This window comes from Mixophyes fleayi, chromosome 8 (genome assembly GCF_038048845.1).
Source record: "Mixophyes fleayi isolate aMixFle1 chromosome 8, aMixFle1.hap1, whole genome shotgun sequence".
In the NCBI taxonomy this organism is placed as follows: Eukaryota; Metazoa; Chordata; class Amphibia; order Anura; family Limnodynastidae; genus Mixophyes; species Mixophyes fleayi.
The window spans coordinates 5,146,049-5,165,868 of NC_134409.1; the positions used below are offsets into that span (position 1 = coordinate 5,146,049).

Consider the following 19,820-nt stretch of genomic DNA (forward strand, 5'->3'; position numbering starts at 1 on the left):
GACAGGAATTATAATGCCTTCTGGAAATCCAGTTATTTGGTTTGGCTGCCAAATCCATACAATCGGCCACCAACTTATGGGTATATTGGTCACAGATCAGATTCAGCAATCAAGACACATAACCACATAGCTTCATATGTGGTCGATATGTCATTCAACCTACAGTTACAGTAACCCATGTTTCAATTTAGATGCCCTATCAATATGTTTCTACTTACCATATAAAATAATATTGGCAAAAGGACAATCACCAATATGATCATCACCAAGAGAGCAATGGCATAGGCTGGGATGGCAGTGGCTGAAACAGCAGCTATGCCACTACTGATACCTAAAGATGGAGAGAAGATGTATCACTTGATATAACAGCACTGTATATGGTCTGCAATAGACAGATAAATGAAGATATGTATGTATATCCGGCGGTAGCCTCTGATAGATAGGTAGAAGTCCTATCTCAGGCAAAAACACCCGCTGCCACCGGAGATAGTGATTTTCTCTACTTAATAAACAGAGCCCTTACACCATACATTCGCCTCATTCCAAATTTGACTACCCAACAACACCACACAGCAGAATGAACTGACCGTCATAATCTCCAGCTCAATTCATTCCAGGAATTGTGAATTTACAAATACAGTATAGAGTGGCCCTCCATGGAATGGCGAAGCAAAATCGGAACTTGAACATTGTATCACCAGAACTTCTCACCTCTAAAACCAGCTGAGAATCTACGGGTGCATGGCATGCACCAAAGGGTCTTTCGTTGGGATGTCTGAGAGTAAAACAAAAGCCAGGACTGAGAAGAGAGGAAAATTGTGCTATGTTACCCGGCTATCCCGTATGTTGCATCTGCACGCAGGTTTTCATGAACAGCAGGGTCTATTATTATTTATATTGCGCCACAAAGGGTCAGAAGTGCCGTACATTGGGCATAGGATAAAACAGAACATGGCACACAGGGAAGTACAAAGACAAAGAAAAGTGCAATTGAATTGACAACCCAGCTGAGACCGTGCAGAGAGGTATAAATGAATAAAGGGACGCTTTAGAGCCAGAAAGGGGAAGGAAGAGAGGTGGAGAGTGGTTTAAAGTAGGATGGGCCTGGACCAGGAGTGTGAGCGCTACTAGGGACCAGAGCCAGTAATGGAGAGGAGAAAACTGAGGCAGAAGCCCAGAGTTGAGGTTGAAAAATAGAGCTGGGCTGTCAGAAGCAACAGGAAGGTGACAGGAAGAGTAGAGGTCCAGGCTCGTGGGAACTTATAGTCTTCAGGAGCACGAAAACTAACAGGAAACACCAGGGGAAGATGGGGTGAGGGGATATGTGGGACGGGACTCTGGGCCTGATTCATTAAGGAGCGTAAATGTAGATATGTGGCGAATGTTGCATAAAATCACACTCTGCATGCCCAGAACCAGAGTATACCCCAGTGAATGCAGAAATATTCAATTTATCTTCGAGCGCAAAGGACCCGTACTACAGGCTACGATTTCAAGGACGGCATGGGGAGGTGACTGAGCGTGTGCCCGTAGTCAATGTACAGAAGCGGAGCGCCAAGCTTGAGCGCACGCAGCAGTGTCTGATTTAAGCTTTGGGCATCTCAAGATTTGTAGTCGTATCCCCTGCACCAGCTACAGGTCAGGTGTAAGTGCTGATTACTAGTGATGACGGCTGTGTATACAGCTAGAACATGCATTTTATGTACAATAGACATTCCTAACATGCTGATAAATGTATTTTAGGAAAAAATATATATATTTTTTTACTTTTTAACGCTTTCTCATTAATGACTAAAATAATAACAGGTGACATTAATTGAATACTTCACATGTTTTTTTTTAAAAAAAACAAAAAAAATGTTAATTTTGCATTTGTAAATAAATCAGGTGCTATTGGTCTAAACAATGCTTTCTGATGGAATTATAAATATAAGATGTGCAACATAAATCAGACCAATTTCATGAGTGTTTAGTCAATCTCATGAGAATAGCCGTGTGAGTTTGTCACTTATATCTGCTTTATCTTGTAGAGCAGCATCATTGACTGTGTAGCACTATGTTTACTATGTGGCATTATGTCCTACATTGTACATTTCAGTACCATAAACTCATGTTATACTGCTAAGAAAACATGTTGTAACACAACTGCTGATATACCACTAACTTGCAGGGTAAAGACTAATCTGTTAAGTACCTGCTACATTGCTGGATCCAGTTGTTGTTCTGTCATCTGGTGTAGTGTTGATTAAAGGCATCGTGATAACACCAGGATTAGTGGCGACTCCAGCACCGGGTGTGGTGGAGACTGCAGTCGCTGGGCTGGCACCAGGTGTGGTGGAGACTGCAGACATTGTGCTCCCACCGGGTGTGGTAGAGACTACAGGCATTTTGCTTCCACCGGGTGTGATGGAGACTGCAGGTGTTGTGCTGGAGCCCGCTGTGGTGGAGATTGCAGGTGTTCTGCTTCCACTGGGTGTGGTGGAGACTGCAGGTGTTGTGCTTCCACCGGGTGTGGTGGAGACTGCAGACATTGTGCTTCCACTGGGTGTAGTGGAGACTGCAGGTGTTGTGCTTCCACCGGGTGTGGTGGAGACTGCAGACATTGTGCTTCCACCGGGTGTGGTGGAGACTGCAGACATTGTGCTTCCACCGGGTGTGGTGGAGACTGCAGACATTGTGCTTCCACCAGGTGTGGTGGAGATTGCAGGTGTTCTGCTTCCACCGGGTGTGGTGGAGACTGCAGACATTGTGCTTCCACCGGGTGTAGTGGAGACTGCAGACATTGTGCTTCCACCGGGTGTGGTGGAGACTGCAGACATTGTGCTTCCACCGGGTGTGGTGGAGACTGCAGACATTGTGCTTCCACCGGGTGTGGTGGAGACTGCAGACATTGTGCTTCCACTTGGTGTGGTGGAGGCTGCAGGCGTTGTGCTTCCACTTGGTGTGGTGGAGGCTGCAGGCGTTGTGCTTCCACTTGGTGTGGTGGAGACTGCAGGCGTTGTGCTTCCACTTGGTGTGGTGGAAGGCTGCAGGCGTTGTGCTTCCACTTGGTGTGGTGGAGGCTGCAGGCGTTGTGCTTCCACTTGGTGTGGTCGGAGGCTGCAGGCGTTGTGCTTCCACTTGGTGTGGTTGGAGACTGCAGACATTGTGCTTCCACTTGGTGTGGTGGAGAGATTGCAGGCGTTGTGCTTCCACTGGGTGTTATGGAGACTGCAGACATTGTGCTTCCTCTTGGTGTGGTGGAGACTGCAGGCGTTGTGCTTCCACTTGGTGTGGTGGAGACTGCAGGCGTTGTGCTTCCACTTGGTGTGGTGGAGACTGCAGGCGTTGTGCTTCCACTTGGTGTGGTGGAGACTGTGCAGGGCGTTGTGCTTCCACCTTGGTGTGGTGGAGACTGCAGACATTGTGCTTCCACCGGGTGTGGTGGAGACTGCAGGCGTTGTGCTTCCACTTGGTGTGGTGGAGACTGCAGGCGTTGTGCTTCCACTTGGTGTGGTGGAGACTGCAGGCGTTGTGCTTCCACTTGGTGTGGTGGAGGCTGCAGGCGTTGTGCTTCCACTTGGTGTGGTGGAGGCTGCAGGCGTTGTGCTTCCACTTGGTGTGGTGGAGACTGCAGACATTGTGCTTCCACTGGGTGTTATGGAGACTGCAGACATTGTGCTTCCTCTTGGTGTGGTGGAGACTGCAGGCGTTGTGCTTCCACTTGGTGTGGTGGAGACTGCAGGCGTTGTGCTTCCACTTGGTGTGGTGGAGACTGCAGGCGTTGTGCTTCCACTTGGTGTGGTGGAGACTGCAGGCGTTGTGCTTCCACTTGGTGTGGTGGAGACTGCAGGCGTTGTGCTTCCACTTGGTGTGGTGGAGACTGCAGACATTGTGCTTCCACCGGGTGTGGTGGAGACTGCAGGCGTTGTGCTTCCACTTGGTGTGGTGGAGACTGCAGGCGTTGTGCTTCCACTTGGTGTGGTGGAGACTGCAGGCGTTGTGCTTCCACTTGGTGTGGTGGAGACTGTAGGCGTTGTGCTTCCACTTGGTGTGGTGGAAACTGCAGGCGTTGTGCTTCCACTGGGTGTTATGGAGACTGCAGATATTGTGCTTCCACCGGGTGTGGTGGAGGCTGCAGGCGTTGTGCTTCCACTTGGTGTGGTGGAGACTGCAGGCGTTGTGCTTCCACTTGGTGTGGTGGAGGCTGCAGGCGTTGTGCTTCCACTTGGTGTGGTGGAGACTGCAGGCGTTGTGCTTCCACTTGGTGTGGTGGAGATTGCAGGTGTTGTGCTTCCACTTGGTGTGGTGGAGACTGCAGGCGTTGTGCTTCCACTGGGTGTAGTGGAGATTGTGGAGACTGCAGGTGTTGTGCTACCACCAGTTGTGGTTATTCCAGATGTTGTGGTTGGTGGTACAGTCGTTGTTCGCATAAATAACACAGTACCTTTAAAATATAACAAAATATCTTATTGAGTGACTGATTGTCATAACATTAATTTTCTAAGATTATAATGAATATTGAATTGCACGCATTTTCAAAGACGTTATACACATTATGTTACAATATGAATGACTACGGTTTAAGAGAGAGTTGAAAATATATTCATAACCTATTTAAGGGGGGATTATTATGCAGTTATTATTTAGAACATTATTAGAAGATTGATTGTAAGATCAATCCTTAATCACATATAAAATGCACTTGCAGCAGAGCTGCAATTGTTAACATACCAGCATGTATTGTGTATCCCAAGTATGTAATGTGTAGGAAGTCACATGATGAATCGGAGGTCACATGATGCAGAAGATAGCAGCTTTAAAGAATAAAGTCAAGTTCAGTCTTATTCTCTGTTTTATGACCCACTAAGCTTCACTTATTCAGTAAAAGATTGGGCTGCGAATTAAGCTTTGCGGGACATAAGCTAGGAAGGAGCTAGGAGCCACAGGTAAAGGCTCAGAGGGCCACTTGTTGCCTATCACTGATCCATTGGGATGAGGTGGATCAGGGATGTTCCTTGCTGAGAATGGATTCATCACAAATAAACCTATTTTATCACACATGTAAAATCTAGGTTTGTTTTCTAGACAAAAGTATTTTAATGAGATAAAGGATGGTGAGGTCACATTTTTAAAGACTGCGCCAATATCTCCTATTATGATTCATTTAAGATATCAATAAAGCTAAACTGAGCGGTATTTTAGGAGTTTACATGAATAAAGAGGATGGGAATAAAGCAGTTGTGGCCAATCTGTTGCTGTCCAGGTTTCTTTTAAAACTACAAGCCCCAGCATGCTGTGCCAGTAGATGGCTAGTTGATAGCTGGCAGGGCATGCTGTGACTTGTAGTTTCTCAACACCTGAAGAACCACATGTTGGCCAGTTCTGTCATAAAGTATTAGTAGTTTGGACAATGATGTGACATGAGTATTTCATGTATGTGTAGTGGTAAATAGATGATTTGTCTCTCATTAGTCTCTAAATCTGATCTGTTACATTAAAGAAATAATTTGTTGCCAATTTATTCTTTCTTTCAATTTGTCCATTTGTTTGGTGGCAATTGCAAGAAGGAATTAGCTTTTATTGGTCTGTTATGGGTTGGTATGGGTTAAATGCTGCGTTATACGGCCTGAATAGAGTGTAAATGGTGCATTCAGCATTTTAGGTGATCATGTGCTTCTTTTATTACAAGAGACCTACTCAGGTTGTATGGCCCTGTGTGTTGTTACAGAACGCGTGAGTATTCAGATGCAAAAATAAGATTTCGCTTTACAGGACAAGATTTGTTAAAGGAGATAAACAGGTGGAGAGAATACAATTAGGGACATACCCCACTTTTGCAGAAGGACACAGACTTTTTCCCTTGACAGTGGGACTTGAGTTCTCCACCAGCTATAGGCTGCGAGAGATCTGGTCACGTCTCTACAATATGATGTGAAGCATTTTGCTACTTCCAGTTGCATAGTGACGCATGTTGCATGCTTGCAGGAAAGATTATGTCTAGATGCATTTCCCCCCACATAATAAGAAGCTTCAAACATGCAAATGTCAAACGTGATAAAGTCTTGATGTCCCCAGTCAGTCATGGTTCATTTAGGACGTAAATAATGCAAAAACAGTGCAGTATTTTAGGAAAAAAAACATTAAATGTTTTAGTTAATAAAACTAATGTTGAAGTAGCTGAAACTTGATGATGATTTCACAGTTCTACAGGAATGCTCATTCCTTGACTATCATGATTAATTTAGGACGTAAATAAAGCAAAAATATGAAAGGCCTGAGTCATTAAGGAACGTATCTCTGTTTTTTGTGTGTATAGTATGCAATTCCCTTCTGCGCATGCCCAGAACGAGGACACTCAGTCGCCAACGTAAGCAAATCCACTGCGTATGGCAACGCAAATGACAGTTACGACGGTCTACGATTCCGGTTAGTGAACGGGGCTGGGAAGGGGCATGTGCCAGTACTTGGTGCACAATGTGGGCGTGCCAAACTGAATCGAATGCAGCCATGTTGGAATGAAGCTCTGAAAAAAGTGAAAGTGAAAGTTTCTTGTTTTTCTGCCGTATCTCTTGCATCACCTAAGGGTCTAGTCCAGTGGTTCCCAAACTTTTGCAGTTCGCGGCACCCTTAGAGTCTCCAAATTTTTTCAAGGCACCCCTCCAAAATAATTATTGAGCAGTCCTGTTTTAGAAGTAGTTGGGTCAAAAAATTGTAATAAGTATTTAGGTCAGGACAGAAATACTTATTTAGTTTTATGCAAAAATGCCCCCTCTGCATCCAGAAACTCTGCCCTCAGGCACTCTGTCCCCTCTGCATCCAGAAACTCTGCCCTCAGGCACTCTGCACCCTCTGCATCCAGACACACTGCCCTATCTCACACTGCCCCCTCTGCCCTCTGTCACGCTGTGTCCCCCTCCACTGCCCCTCTCACGCTGTGTCCCCCTCCACTGCCCCTCTCACGCTGTGTCCCCCTCCACTGCCCCTCTCACGCTGTGTCCCCCTCCACTGCCCCCTCTCACGCTGTGTCCCCCTCCACTGCCCCTTTCGTGCTGTGTCCCCCTCCACTGCCCCTTTCGTGCTGTGTCCCCCTCCACTGCCCCTTTCGTGCTGTGTCCCCCTCCACTGCCCCTCTCACGCTGTGTCCCCCTCCACTGCCCCTCTCACGCTGTGTCCCCCTCCACTGCCCCTCTCGTGCTGTGTCCCTCTCCACTGCCCCTCTCGCGCTGTGTCCCCCTCCACTGCCCCTCTCGCGCTGTGTCCCCCTCCACTGCCCCTCTCGCGCTGTGTCCCCCTCCACTGCCCCTCTCGCGCTGTGTCCCCCTCCACTGCCCCTCTCGCGCTGTGTCCCCCTCCACTGCCCCCTCTCGCGCTGTGTCCCCCTCCACTGCCCCTCTCACGCTGTGTCCCCCTCCACTGCCCCTCTCACGCTGTGTCCCCCTCCACTGCCCCTCTCGCGCTGTGTCCCCCTACACTGCCCCTCTCGCGCTGTGTCCCCCTCCACTGCCCCTCTCGCGCTGTGTCCCACTCCACTGCCCCTCTCGCGCTGTGTCCCCCTACACTGCCCCTCTCACGCTGTCTCCCCCTCCACTGCCCCTCTCACGCTGTCACTCTCACTCTGCCCCCGCTGTCACTTTCACTCTACCCCTGCTGTCACTCTCACTCTGCCCCCGCTGTCACCCTCCGCTGCCACGATCCCTGTCACTCTCACTCTGCCCCCGCTGTCACCCTCCGCTGCCACGATCCCTGTCACTCTCACTCTGCCCCCGCTGTCACCCTCCGCTGCCACGATCCCTGTCACTCTCACTCTGCCCCCGCTGTCACTCTCACTCTGCCCCCGCTGTCACTCTCACTCTGCCCCCGCTGTCACCCTCCACTGCCACGATCCCTGTCACTCCTCTGCCGCGGGCCAGACATAGAAAAAAAAAAAAAGAACACAAACTTACCAATCCGCTGGGCGCCGGGACCCAGCAGCCTCCTCTCCCCGCAGCTTGTTACTGACGTTGATATTCAGTGACGGGGAGAGGAGGCTGCTGGGTCCCGGCGCCCAGCGGATTGGTAAGTTTGTGTTCTTTTTTCTATGTCTGGCCTGCGGCACCCCAGTGACAGCGCCGCGGCACCCCTGGGAGCCGCGGCGCACACTTTGGGAACCGCCGGTCTAGTCTAAGTCCTGGGTCAGTAGTGTATACAGCTATAACCTGTCTCCCATCAGGAGCAACTGTAAAAATGTATTTTATGTACAGTAGACATTAAGGACAGCCTAATAAATATTTATCAATGGTGAAAAATATTCTAAAAATTTTTTTTAATACAATTTCTATTTCTAATCATAAATATTTTTGACAGGTAACATTAATTGATTAATATTTTTTTTCCTCTGCGTTCTTTTGAGAGGCCATATTTCACATAGGTATTGTATGCAGGGCCGGATTAAGGGAATGGAGGCCCCTGGACTAAGGGGGCCCCCATTCCCCCATAAGGCCCCCCCCTGTTAGCCGGCCGCTGACGCCCCCCGTGAGGTCTCCCGTTTGCCGCCCGCCCCCCGAGCGCTTACCAGCCTTACCTCCTTCTCCTGTCTCTGTACTCCTTCCGCAGCATGCTGTAAGCTCTTTACTGAGATCTCGTGACACTCTCATAAGATCTCCTCAGTATGGAGATTACTGAGCGCCGCGGAAGGAGTACAGAGACAGGCTCAACCCCTGGCCCAATTACTGCTGCTGAGCACTTTCAAGGGCTCCCTGGATGCCCGAGACCCCTGGGCTGTAGCCCAGTTAGACCTCGGGTTAATCCGACCCAGATTGCACGCATCCTGCAGTGTCTGGTCTAGCACAGCAGAGTGAACCTACACCCATAGTCATCACCACACGTATCTTGAGATCCGTTCCTTGCTGAGCCGATTTCTGTTGCATTGAGAACAACTGCACGATGCGCTCTGCATGCGTGCCTTAATGATTCAATCCCAAAATGTTTAAGTTAATAAAATCTAATGTGGAAGTAGCTGAAACTTGATGATGATTTCACACTTCTCCAAAAATGGGCATTCCCTGGAGAATCTGCAAACCTGCAAAACTACCCACAGACTTTTCAGGGGGAGTGGGGGGGTGGGGGGATGTGGATTGTTCAAATGTTTGTTTCCTAAGTAGGCATTCATCTAGAAATGAGCTAGTATTAGACTAGTGCGCAAGAAGACGCATCACTAGTCGCTTGCAGTAAATGTCCCTTAGTGTTTAGTTAAAATATCATTTCCTCTTTGGGGGCGTGATTTGGACTCCATTATAAGCAGGTGTGCTTCTCCACAGATCTCTACCTGGCCACCCTTAAATCTTAAATCATCAGGGTTTCGCCACGCCAGAAATAGCACCCCTCACACTGGCACGATATCTGCCTAACAGCAAGGACCAGCTGGAGGAATCTGGGAGCCTCAGACACTTGGCACCAAACACTGTCCAGATCCAGGCCCTCTCCACGCTATAATCACGGCCTTTCCTGGGCGGCTATGTGCCCCTCTTCTCTCCTTAAGGTGCCCATTTACTTAAATTTTGTCACGAGTAGACGGTGACAGATCCAACACTCCAGCTGACCACGGCTCGGAGGCCTCAACCAATCCGGTGCTGCGAGGTCCTGCAGTCAAGTATGTCTCGGCGCCCCGACAATCACTGGGTGCCTGCCTCGTCCTATACTGCCAGTAGAGGAGAGGGATAGCCTGCTACACCCACCAGAGAAGGGTGGAAACCACGTCTGCCTCACACCTCTTGGGCTCGAACCAAAGCCTGTTTCTGGAGCGGATGAGCGCCATCTTGTCTCCCCCACACACAGTTCTCAACCAGTGAGTACATATCGGCATATGCCCTCCAACTCTACTAGGTTTCTCATCAACAGGAGCGCCCCTGCACCAGGGACGGGAGCTTTTTCAGTACGGGGTTGCAGATTATCCGCGAGAGGCAGACGACCCTGACCTTGGACACGGGCGTAATGCTGGAGGACTGTCTACCCAGTTTGTGGCAACACTCGGGGTATTTAGAGCCACCTCTGCCGACACAGAAACCAGCAAAGTCGCGGGTGGTGAGTTTTGGGTCTGGCTGACACCCTCATTCCAGCCATTATTATCCTGACCCTTTCATTAACAGAGCAAGATGCATGCAACTTCACTGCACACCAGGCACTTATTATAACTCAGTGTACTCACAATTGCCCCTGCCACAAAATCTTCTCAAAGATTTCTGAAGCCTAAACAAAACTGTCTAGCCAACTGGAATTTTTCATCTAACTATAGCACCATAGTGAGAAGCTGAGAAATCTACCACTCTACATCTATATAGAATCCTCAAGGGCAAAGGGAACCACGTATATATCTCTTCTTACTTGTTTCTCAGAAAACCATCTCAAGTTACAAGCAGCAGCAGCTGTAACAGTTTTGCATGAGGACATCTTGTGGTGGTCTCTGATAACTGCAACACAAATCAACCTCCATTATCCTTTAAAAGCCTGATTTGCCAGCACCCTGCATCAGGGCCGCCATCAGGGGGGGTACGGGCAGTACTGCTGTGAGGGGCCCAGACAAACTAGGGGGGCCGGACAGATCTCTCCGTCTGTCCGGGCTCCTTGGACTGTCCGGGCCTCTCAGTCTGACTGACCATCCTGCCCCTTCTTTTCTGCGATGTTGCAGCTCTGCCTTCCAGGTTCTGATAGGCTGGGAGCAGGGCGCGGTGATGTCTTCACTGCGCTCTGCGCTCCCAGTGTATCAGTGACTGGGAGGCAGAGCTGCAAAATCGCGGAGGAGAAAGTAAGTTAATTAGGTATTCATGTTATAAGAGAGGGGCAGATAGAAGAGGGGACATTAACTGTGCCTGGGATGGGGGAGGGGGACATTATCCACGGGGGTGGGGGAGAAGGGGACATTAACTGTGGGGAGGGGGTCCTTAACTGTGGGGTGGAGAGGGGGATCTTATCTGTGGAAGGGGGGGGGGGGGGGGAGGGGGGACCTTAACTGTGATTGGAGGGGGAAAAGGGGGACAAACGTAATGGTGTTGCCATAATACGGTCCCTCTAGTGATCTCTAAGGTCATAGATAATCCTGAGGGTCGCTCCCTCATCTTCTCAGGCAACATCGGTCCCCATGACATCACCATAGCAACCCACAATTTGGGAGATACACAAAGCAGTAGTGAGAGGAGAAATCATTAAGCATGCCTCACATCGGAAGAAACAGCAACTAGAGCAAATATTTCTGTAATTCTGTTTTTCTTTTTCCTGTTTCCTGAATATGTTCTGCATTGTTGTTTTCTTTTTGGACAAAGTGTAAAAATAAAGAGATTTAGCAAAAGAATCCTTTTCTCTTTATATTTATTTATGTATTTATAGAGTCCCATTGGCAACCGAAAACTTGTGTTTTTTCTGGATATATATGTTAGCCCTATACATGAAAGGGTTACTGCCGGCAATAGCGGAAAGCCCCACTGAGTGTAAGATTAACCAGGCGTGGCTTCTTTAGACCTTTGCATGGGGAAGCCTAATCGTGGAGGAACGTTTTGTTGTCGCCATCTTTGAATAAAGCATTTTTTCCTATCTTATATTGTAAAAGCATATTATAGTTTTTTTAAATCTATTTTTTTTTTCACCAGGTAGAATTGATATCCCAAGTCCGCTAGACACATGTACATATCAGCAGTGACTGGCAAAGTACTAATTTAACCCTAACCATTCCAGGCCAGTATCACCGAGGCAACGGAGTATTGCTAAGCTGTCAGAGACAATCATACACATCACTGCATTTTAATACATATGCCTCTAAGAAAAACAAAGGTTAGTTATGGAATTTATTACAGGATAGCTCTACTATTTTAAGAGAGCTGCTGTTTCTACCATCTATTTTTAATGTAGTGTAAAGAAGATAGTTGGATATATTATATCCCTCTTAGCATAACGTCAGTTCTATGACTCTTCAGACACAATCCATACTTACCATTAAATGTGATACTGGAGACCTCCAGTATTAAATCACCAAGTTGGCCACTGTTATTCACATCCTCAAACAACTGCTGGATCTTTGCGATATCTATAGGTTGCGGGGTGTCCTCCGGTAAGGTGACTACTAATTTTGCAATCACGGATCCTTGGCTGGAGAAAACAGCATACAATTACTATATACACACATACTGTAGATACTTAGATGCACATGTATATAACTGCAGACTATCATAGACATCACTCAGCACCAATATAAGATCATCCTGCCCCGACTTGTCATAGTCGCAGTTAGAGAGGAACAGAGTTTTGAAAACCATTTCACGAAAGATGTGCATTTAGCCATAAAATTTTGAAGGTTTCATTGGGGACATTTGGCCTTAGGGGTTCCCCGATCCCAAGCAAACCGCACAGCAGAATGCCCCAGCTCTATTCATAGTCTATAAATCTTTGAAGTGGAAATTAATGAATACTGGGTGAAATCGCATTCCATTGTTTGTCAAGGCAACAACTGTTATGTCTAAATAATAGGTTAATAACAATGTTGTCCCACAATACCCTCTTGTTGAAACAATGTGCAATTAGGGAGATCTTCAAGCTACTTAACAGGGATAGTATTCAAGATGGCGGTAGCTGCCACTGGGTGAGGTTGAATGGATCAGGGGTTTTATTTGCGAAGTGCAAATTCTGTGCTTAATTTAACAAGGAAAGGAAAATGAGATTTCGTTGTAAACCACAAGATTATTTAAATGAGATAAAGGGGCGGAGAAGGTGCATTTACAGGGACGCATTCTGCAACATCCGGTTGCACTTCTGCATCAAAGCTCTGTTCGAGGCACATGTCAACCACACCCCCCAATTGTCCTATTTGGCAAGGACTGTCCTGATTCTCTGACTCTCATTAGGATATGCCTTGGATCCAGCTTTCCTTGTGGTGCTCAACAATTGTCACAGATGATGGCCAGCAAAGTTCTCCACTAAATACTGAGACCCCTCTGAATTTAGTGTATAGTTGAGGGCCCCAGGCGAAACAACCTCAGGGGTTGGGAAGATGGGGGGCAGCAGGAGAGAGAGGCTCTCCTGTTAGGACTGTTAGACCCAACACGTGACCCGTCAGATGAAAGGATCAAATTAGAGCAGGTAATTGGGATTTTGTTTTTCCATTTTTCTCACCTAACTTTACCCAACACTATCTATAAGACATGGCTGGGATCCAGCTTTCCTTTGGTTGGTGTTATCCATTACATTACATTATGTCTCTTATGATGTTATACATGTATGTTAGATATATAGATATATACAGTATATTTTACTCACCTAAACTCAACTACAACCACTGAAAAAACAGTAAACTCTTGTTGTAGAATTTGGTTTATCTGTGTAAAGAACACATATAACATTACACACAAGAAACATACAATATTGTGTACATGTTTAGTCTACACAGGTGATTGGTTCTGCATTGGTTACTTTCAGCTAGTGATACTCTGTGTCTGTATATTGTTCTTTATTTATTTGTTTAAATCAGATAGTTTTTATTTGGTTTTCCAAACACAAAAAACATCACAATACAAACACCATACAAAAACAGTAATACAAACACAGCAATACAGCAGTATATGGAGCGTTTCTCAACTACATTAGGATTAAGTACGGGTATGTAATTGAAGAGCAGTGCAATAGAGAGATAATGATAAATTGTTTCTAACTTAACTTCAAATATAGGAAAATGCAAAATGGAAGACTAAAGTTATACATTTGACCACTTGCAACTTGTTATTTTTAGAAAAAGAGGTAGCATAAAGAGCTCTGACAACACTGAACACTATACAATATCAACAGAATTATACACAAATTTACATTTTGCACATTTACACGGAAAGAGTCTCTCTCAGAAATACCCTCTCCCCAATCCCCAGCACATATATCAATCAAAGGATATTGTTCTTTATTTTAGTAAAAATAGACCATGTCCTACTTTCTCTAATTCCTGATCTGTCACCCACTTCTATAAAATACCCATCTGCACTGAACTTACGTCTCTCAGTAGGGATCAATGATCCCTATATGGGTATCCATCTCTCCTCCGTTATTATGTCATAAAAAGGATAGGAGGAATGAAGACACCCGTGTCCACTACCAGAAATGTGTAATGCAGTCTTATAATGGTAGTATTTTTCGACTTAAGTGACTTAAGTAAGTGTAAAAATAAAATAGTAATATAGTGTAGTAATCCGATGATTACTGACCAGAACATCCAGATTACTTTGCTGAATAAATCAGTAGCTCCCTTTGTACTTTGATATCACATGCACAAATATATCTTATTATCACTCACCAGTCTCTCTATTTCTTCTTTCAGCTTCTTGTGTTTCTCTGAATTTGGGTCATTGAGATCTTCTGTGTAGTTTACATTAAGTATTTTAAAAGTCATTGGAATTGTGATATTGCCAATCACATTACGTGCAGTGTTGGTGTTGGCACTAGGTGTGCTGGTAATTTCAGGTGTTGTATCGCCACTGGGTGTAGTGGTGAATGGAGTTGTTCTGCTGGCACTGGGTGTGGTGGTGTCTGTTGTTGTGCTGCCACTGGATGTAGTAGAGAGTGCAGGTGTTGAGCTGGCAACAAGTGTGGTTGTAATTCCAGATGTTGTGCTGCCACCAGGTGTGGTGGAGATTGCCGGTGTTGTGCTGGCTCCGGGTGTGGTAGTGTCTCCAGGTGTAGTGCTGGCTCCAGGTGTGGTAGTGTCTCCAGGTGTAGTGCTGGCTCCAGGTGTGGAAGTGTCACCAGGTGTTGTGCTGGCTCCAGGTGTGGTAGTGTCTCCAGGTGTAGTGCTGGCTCCAGGTGTAGTAGTTTCTCCAGGTGTTGTGCTGGCTCCAGGAGTGGTAGTGTCTGCAGGTGTTATACTGGCTCCGGATGTGGTAGTGTCTCCAGGTGTTGTGCTTCCTCCAGGTGTGGTAGTGTCTCCAGGTGTTGTGCTGGCTCCGGGTGTGGTAATGTCTCCTGGTGTTGTGCTGGCTCCAGGTGTGGTAGTGTCTCCAGGTGTTGTGCTGGCTCCAGGTGTAGTAGTGGTGTCTCCAGGTGTTGTGCTGGCTCCAGGTGTGGAAGTGTCACCAGGTGTTGTGCTGGCTCCAGGTGTGGTAGTGTCTCCAGGTGTTGTGCTAGAACTGGGTGTAGTGGTGTCACCAGGTGTTGTGCTGGCTCCAGGTGTGGTAGTGTCTCCAGGTGTTGTGCTGGCTCCAGGTGTGGTAGTGGCTTCAGGTGTTGTGCTGGCTCCAGGTGTGGTAGTGTCTCCAGGTGTTGTGCTGGCTCCGGGTGTGGTAATGTCTCCTGGTGTTGTGCTGATTCCAGGTGTGGTAGTGTCTCCAGGTGTTGTGCTGGCTCCAGGTGTGGTACTGTCTGCAGGTGTTGTACTGGCTCCAGGTGTGGTAGTGTCTTCAGGTGTTGTGCTGGCTCCAGGTGTGGTAGTGTCTCCAGGTGTTGTGCTGGATCCAGGTGTGGTAGTGTCTCCAGGTGGTGTGCTGGCTCTAGGTGTGGTAGTGTCTCCAGGTGTTGTGCTGGCTCCGGGTGTAGTAATGTCTCCTGGTGTTGTGCTGGCTCCAGGTGTGGTAGTGTCTCCAGGTGTTGTGCTGGCTCCAGGTGTGGTAGTGTCTGCAAGTGTTGTGCTAGAACTGGGTGTAGTGGTGTCACCAGGTGTTGTGCTGACTCCAGGTGTGGCAGTGTCTCCAGGTGTAGTGCTGGCTCCAGGTGTGGTAGTGTCTCCAGGTGTAGTGCTGGCTCCAGGTGTGGTAGTGTCTCCAGGTGTAGTGCTGACTCCAGGTGTGGTAGTGTCTCCAGGTGTAGTGCTGGCTCCAGGTGTGGTAGTGTCTCCAGGTGTTGTGCTGGCACTGGGTGTGGAGGTAAATCCAGGTGTTGTGGATGGTGGTGGTGTCGTCGTTGTTTGTGTAAATATCTCAGTACCTTTAAAATACAACAAAAAATGATATTGAAATGACTAATTATCACAACATTAATGTTGTAAGATTAAGAAGAATATTGAACTGCAATATATTCAGCCTCCACCTGACACATGCTTGTGGTGCTCCTAGCAGAACATTAAATACAAGACTCCTGAATCCTGAAGCACACGCATGTACAAGGACAGTATACGTCTCATCTTACAAGCTGTAACAAGTAAATCTGACAATTCAATGTGATGTCTGCGTGACCAGAGTCCCCACCAGGTTGTGAGAGTTAGGTGTAATTACAAGAGGCGTAACGTAATTCTACAGAGAGATTTCCATCCATCAGCCTGTTGCTCTTGTAGTTATTAATGTCTATTATGATAGAGAATGTCTGGTCCCCAAGTGTACCAGGTGAAACAGATCCACGGAGGAAGGTACAGAATGATACTGCAATGCAATATGGGTATTTAAGCTGACCTATTGGTAAATTACTGATCCGGCAACACTCATTAAAGGTGTGAACGAGCCCCTAAATATAAACTGTTACTTAAAATATTTAAGAATTTTATACGTGTTACCAATTGATTCCTTCTTTGAATTTTTCCATTTGTTTGGTGGAACGGCAGCAAGCAATTACTTTATATTAGTCTAATGTAAGCTGGTTGTCCTCTATGGATTGATGACAGACTAAATGTGGCATTATACAGCCTCAGTACTGACACACACACAAGTCAACAGGAATTGCAGTACCCCGGTGAGAGCATTATATTTTAAACTGGTGAATGCAGCATTTCAAGAAATAATGTGCCCTTTTGTGACAAGAAGCTGTGTTTGCCATGGACTGTACATGTAGAATGCTTCACTTATCTATATGCAGCATTTTATGGGCTAACACTCTCTTGAGTTGTGTAACATCACTTAAAATGTGCACTTACTATTGCGCAAATTCACTATTTTAAGGCTAAGGGGTTGGATGTGTCTGCGGGGGTACAAAAGTGTACACCTCTGATGGGACAAGTGAGGTGCATTGCAAGGCTGTTTTTTTCTTTAAATTTGAATAAATGGGTTCAGAGGCCACATTTAAGGACATGTCCTACTCTGCAAGAGGGCACACAGAGCCATTTTCTCCAGACAAAAGAATTTGAGTTCTCCGCCACTTCAAAAGTGCCATAGTTTATGTCTGGCCCCTATACTATCATGTGGCGCAGGAAAGAGAATTTCTAGCATCTCTTCCACCCATGTAATGAAAAGCCTCTAACTTACAAATTGACACATGTGATAAAATCTCAATTTCTCTGACTATGAGGATTAATTTACGACATCAATGAAGGAAAACTGTGCAGCATTGTAGGAGAAAAACAGGATACGTTTAAGTTAATAAAAAGTATTGTGGCAATAGGCTGGAACCTGAGGATAATTTTACTGTTTCCATAACTGAACTCCGAGGTCTGAGCTTTCACTGCACATGCACAAGGCGGCTAGATGGCTCACGCACATCGGCAGAGGCTGGCACAGTAAGGTGCAAGTTATCCCATACTGCTCCTGGGGGCAGCGAGTGTCAATGAGCTGCTCGGCGAGATTTTATTTATGAGTTACGGAGTAAGAGATTTTGGGGCACATTTATCATCACTTGCAAAATATGAAAAATAGTTTTCAATCCTTATCGCATTGATAAGGATTGAACTATTTCTCATATTTATTAAAAAAGCAACACAGGAACAGCAGTTCCGAAAAACTGCTGTTCCTGTGAAGTAGAAATCATACCACTGCTGCTTCGTTCCCGAAGCAGTATGTGGTCAACGGGGGGTCCTGTTCTTACTCCAGTGCGCATGCGCCGAGTGAATCCCTCGGGCATGCGCACAAACATCTCTGTTCTCTATCGGGAATTATAGTTTGCAGAGAGAGAGAGTGTGAATGACAGGGAGGGATCATGTGATCCCTCCACACATGCGCTGTCCAGCTCTGCTCGTCGGAGCAAAGCTGACAGCACTGAAACTTTTCATTAATGATAATGTACGCCAGCTTCAGCTGGTACATTATCAAGACAAGTTCCCGATAAAAACTATTTTTCGGAAACTTGTTAGATTGCAAGAGGGAGCAGTCACCATACTATTGAATGGTGACTACTCCCCAAAACGAAGCAGAATGCAAAGCAGCAGATATCCACGATATCTGCTGCGATGCATCTTTAATAAATATGCGGGGGACACATCGGGGCATGGATTCTATGTTAAGTGCACGTTAGTGCACCATCACAATTTGTTAAATATACCCCATTGTTTTACTAGAAATTACCAATACTTATCTCTGCATTTTGAAAACTATTCCCCATAGAAGCAGTGATTAGTTACAACTTTTTTTTTAAAGAATAGATCATTTTGAATGTATCTATTAAAACAGTTAGATTTATTATATCCCTCTTAGCATAACATTGGGTTTATGACTCTTCAGACACAATCCATACTTACCATTAAAAGTGATACTGGTGAGATCCATTATGAAATTCCCAAATGCGCCACGCGCATTCAAATCCCGAAATACCTTCCGTATCATTTCAATATCTATTGGTTGCGGGGTGTCCGCCGGTAAGTTCAGTATCATTTGTGTAATCACAGATCCTGGGCTGGAGAAAACAGGATACAATTACTATATATATATATAGAGAGAGAGAGAGAGAGAGATGCACGTGTATGCAACTGCAGACTATCATAGACACCGCTCGGCACCAATATAAGCTGCCATAGGAACAATTAGAAATGAGCAGAATTTTGCAAACCATTTCACGAAATATGTGTTTTATTCCACATTTGACCACAAAATGTTACACGCTTTGCAGCTGACATACAGCATAGACTGTTCTCTACCCCAACCAAACCACATACCAGAATTCTCCAGCTCTATTCATAGTCTATAAATCCTGTGAATTTCGAATTTTACGAATACAGCGCGAAACAACATTCTGTTATTTGTATGTTAATAAATACTCTGTCTAAAATGTTGAACATTTGTTTTATCAACTCAAAAATCATAATATCTAAAAAATAGATTAATAGCAATGTTGTCCCATAAGAACATCTTTTTGAAGCAATGAGAAATTAGGGAGATTTTCAAGCCACTTTATAGGGACGGGGCCATCTCTGACCGATGGTTGGGGTAGGAGGGATCGGAGCTGTTCCTCGCTAAGTGTAGATTCTGTTCTTAATTATGGAGGGAAGGGGAAAAGAACATTTCCTTGTAAGGCTTCAAAAAAGTACAGAAACCCATCTGATCACCATGCGCACACTCTTACCATTCATTGCCTCTGCTCATCCTCCCCTTATCACCCCTGTTCTGCCTTTCAAGTCATAGGCAGTTGTAAGTGTTATTTGCGTTCAGACATGAATTGTATGAAATTGTGTTCATTGGCAAAGGGACTTATGTGTGAACATGAATCAGACCAATACAGTTTATTTTACTCACCTAAACCCAACAACTTCCACTAACGAAGCAGGAAACGCTTCTTTCATTCTTTCGGATAGCTGTGTGGAGAACATATAACGTTACATCCAAGAAACATACAAAACTGTGAACTATTTTACAATTTTAGTTTACACAGGTGGTTGTTCCTGGTTACTTTCAGCTAATGATACTCTGTGATTGTATTTTTGTTCTTTTTTAATTATAAATAGACCATGTTCTAATTTCTCCAATCCCCGATCTGTCACCCACGTCTGTAAAATGCCCATTTGCACTGAACTTGCGTCTCTCTGTAGGGATCAGTGATCCCTATATCGGTATCCATCTCTCCTCTGTTGTAATTAGGAGACTTAAATAAGTCTAGAAATATAATAATAATATAGTCTGAATAAATGCATGGTAATGTGATGATTACTGACCAGAACATCCATATTAATTGGCTGAATAAATCAGTAGGTCTCTAATTTTGTATTACAT

The 19,820-nt window shown here is 45.8% G+C and overlaps 1 protein-coding gene across 1 annotated transcript in view; it reads right to left on the minus strand.

The window, feature by feature from the left end:
* LOC142099975 (uncharacterized) overlaps positions 1-19,820 on the minus strand; it is a 41,748-nt gene that overhangs the window by 1,996 nt on the left and 19,932 nt on the right. Inside the window, exons 9-15 of the mRNA XM_075183984.1 lie at positions 19,347-19,405; positions 18,356-18,510; positions 14,282-15,903; positions 13,261-13,319; positions 11,942-12,096; positions 2,195-4,426; positions 219-331 (exon numbers count right to left, since the gene is read on the minus strand). Coding sequence (XP_075040085.1) covers positions 219-331; positions 2,195-4,426; positions 11,942-12,096; positions 13,261-13,319; positions 14,282-15,903; positions 18,356-18,510; positions 19,347-19,405 — 4,395 coding nt within the window. The remainder of the gene's footprint in view (positions 1-218; positions 332-2,194; positions 4,427-11,941; positions 12,097-13,260; positions 13,320-14,281; positions 15,904-18,355; positions 18,511-19,346; positions 19,406-19,820) is intronic.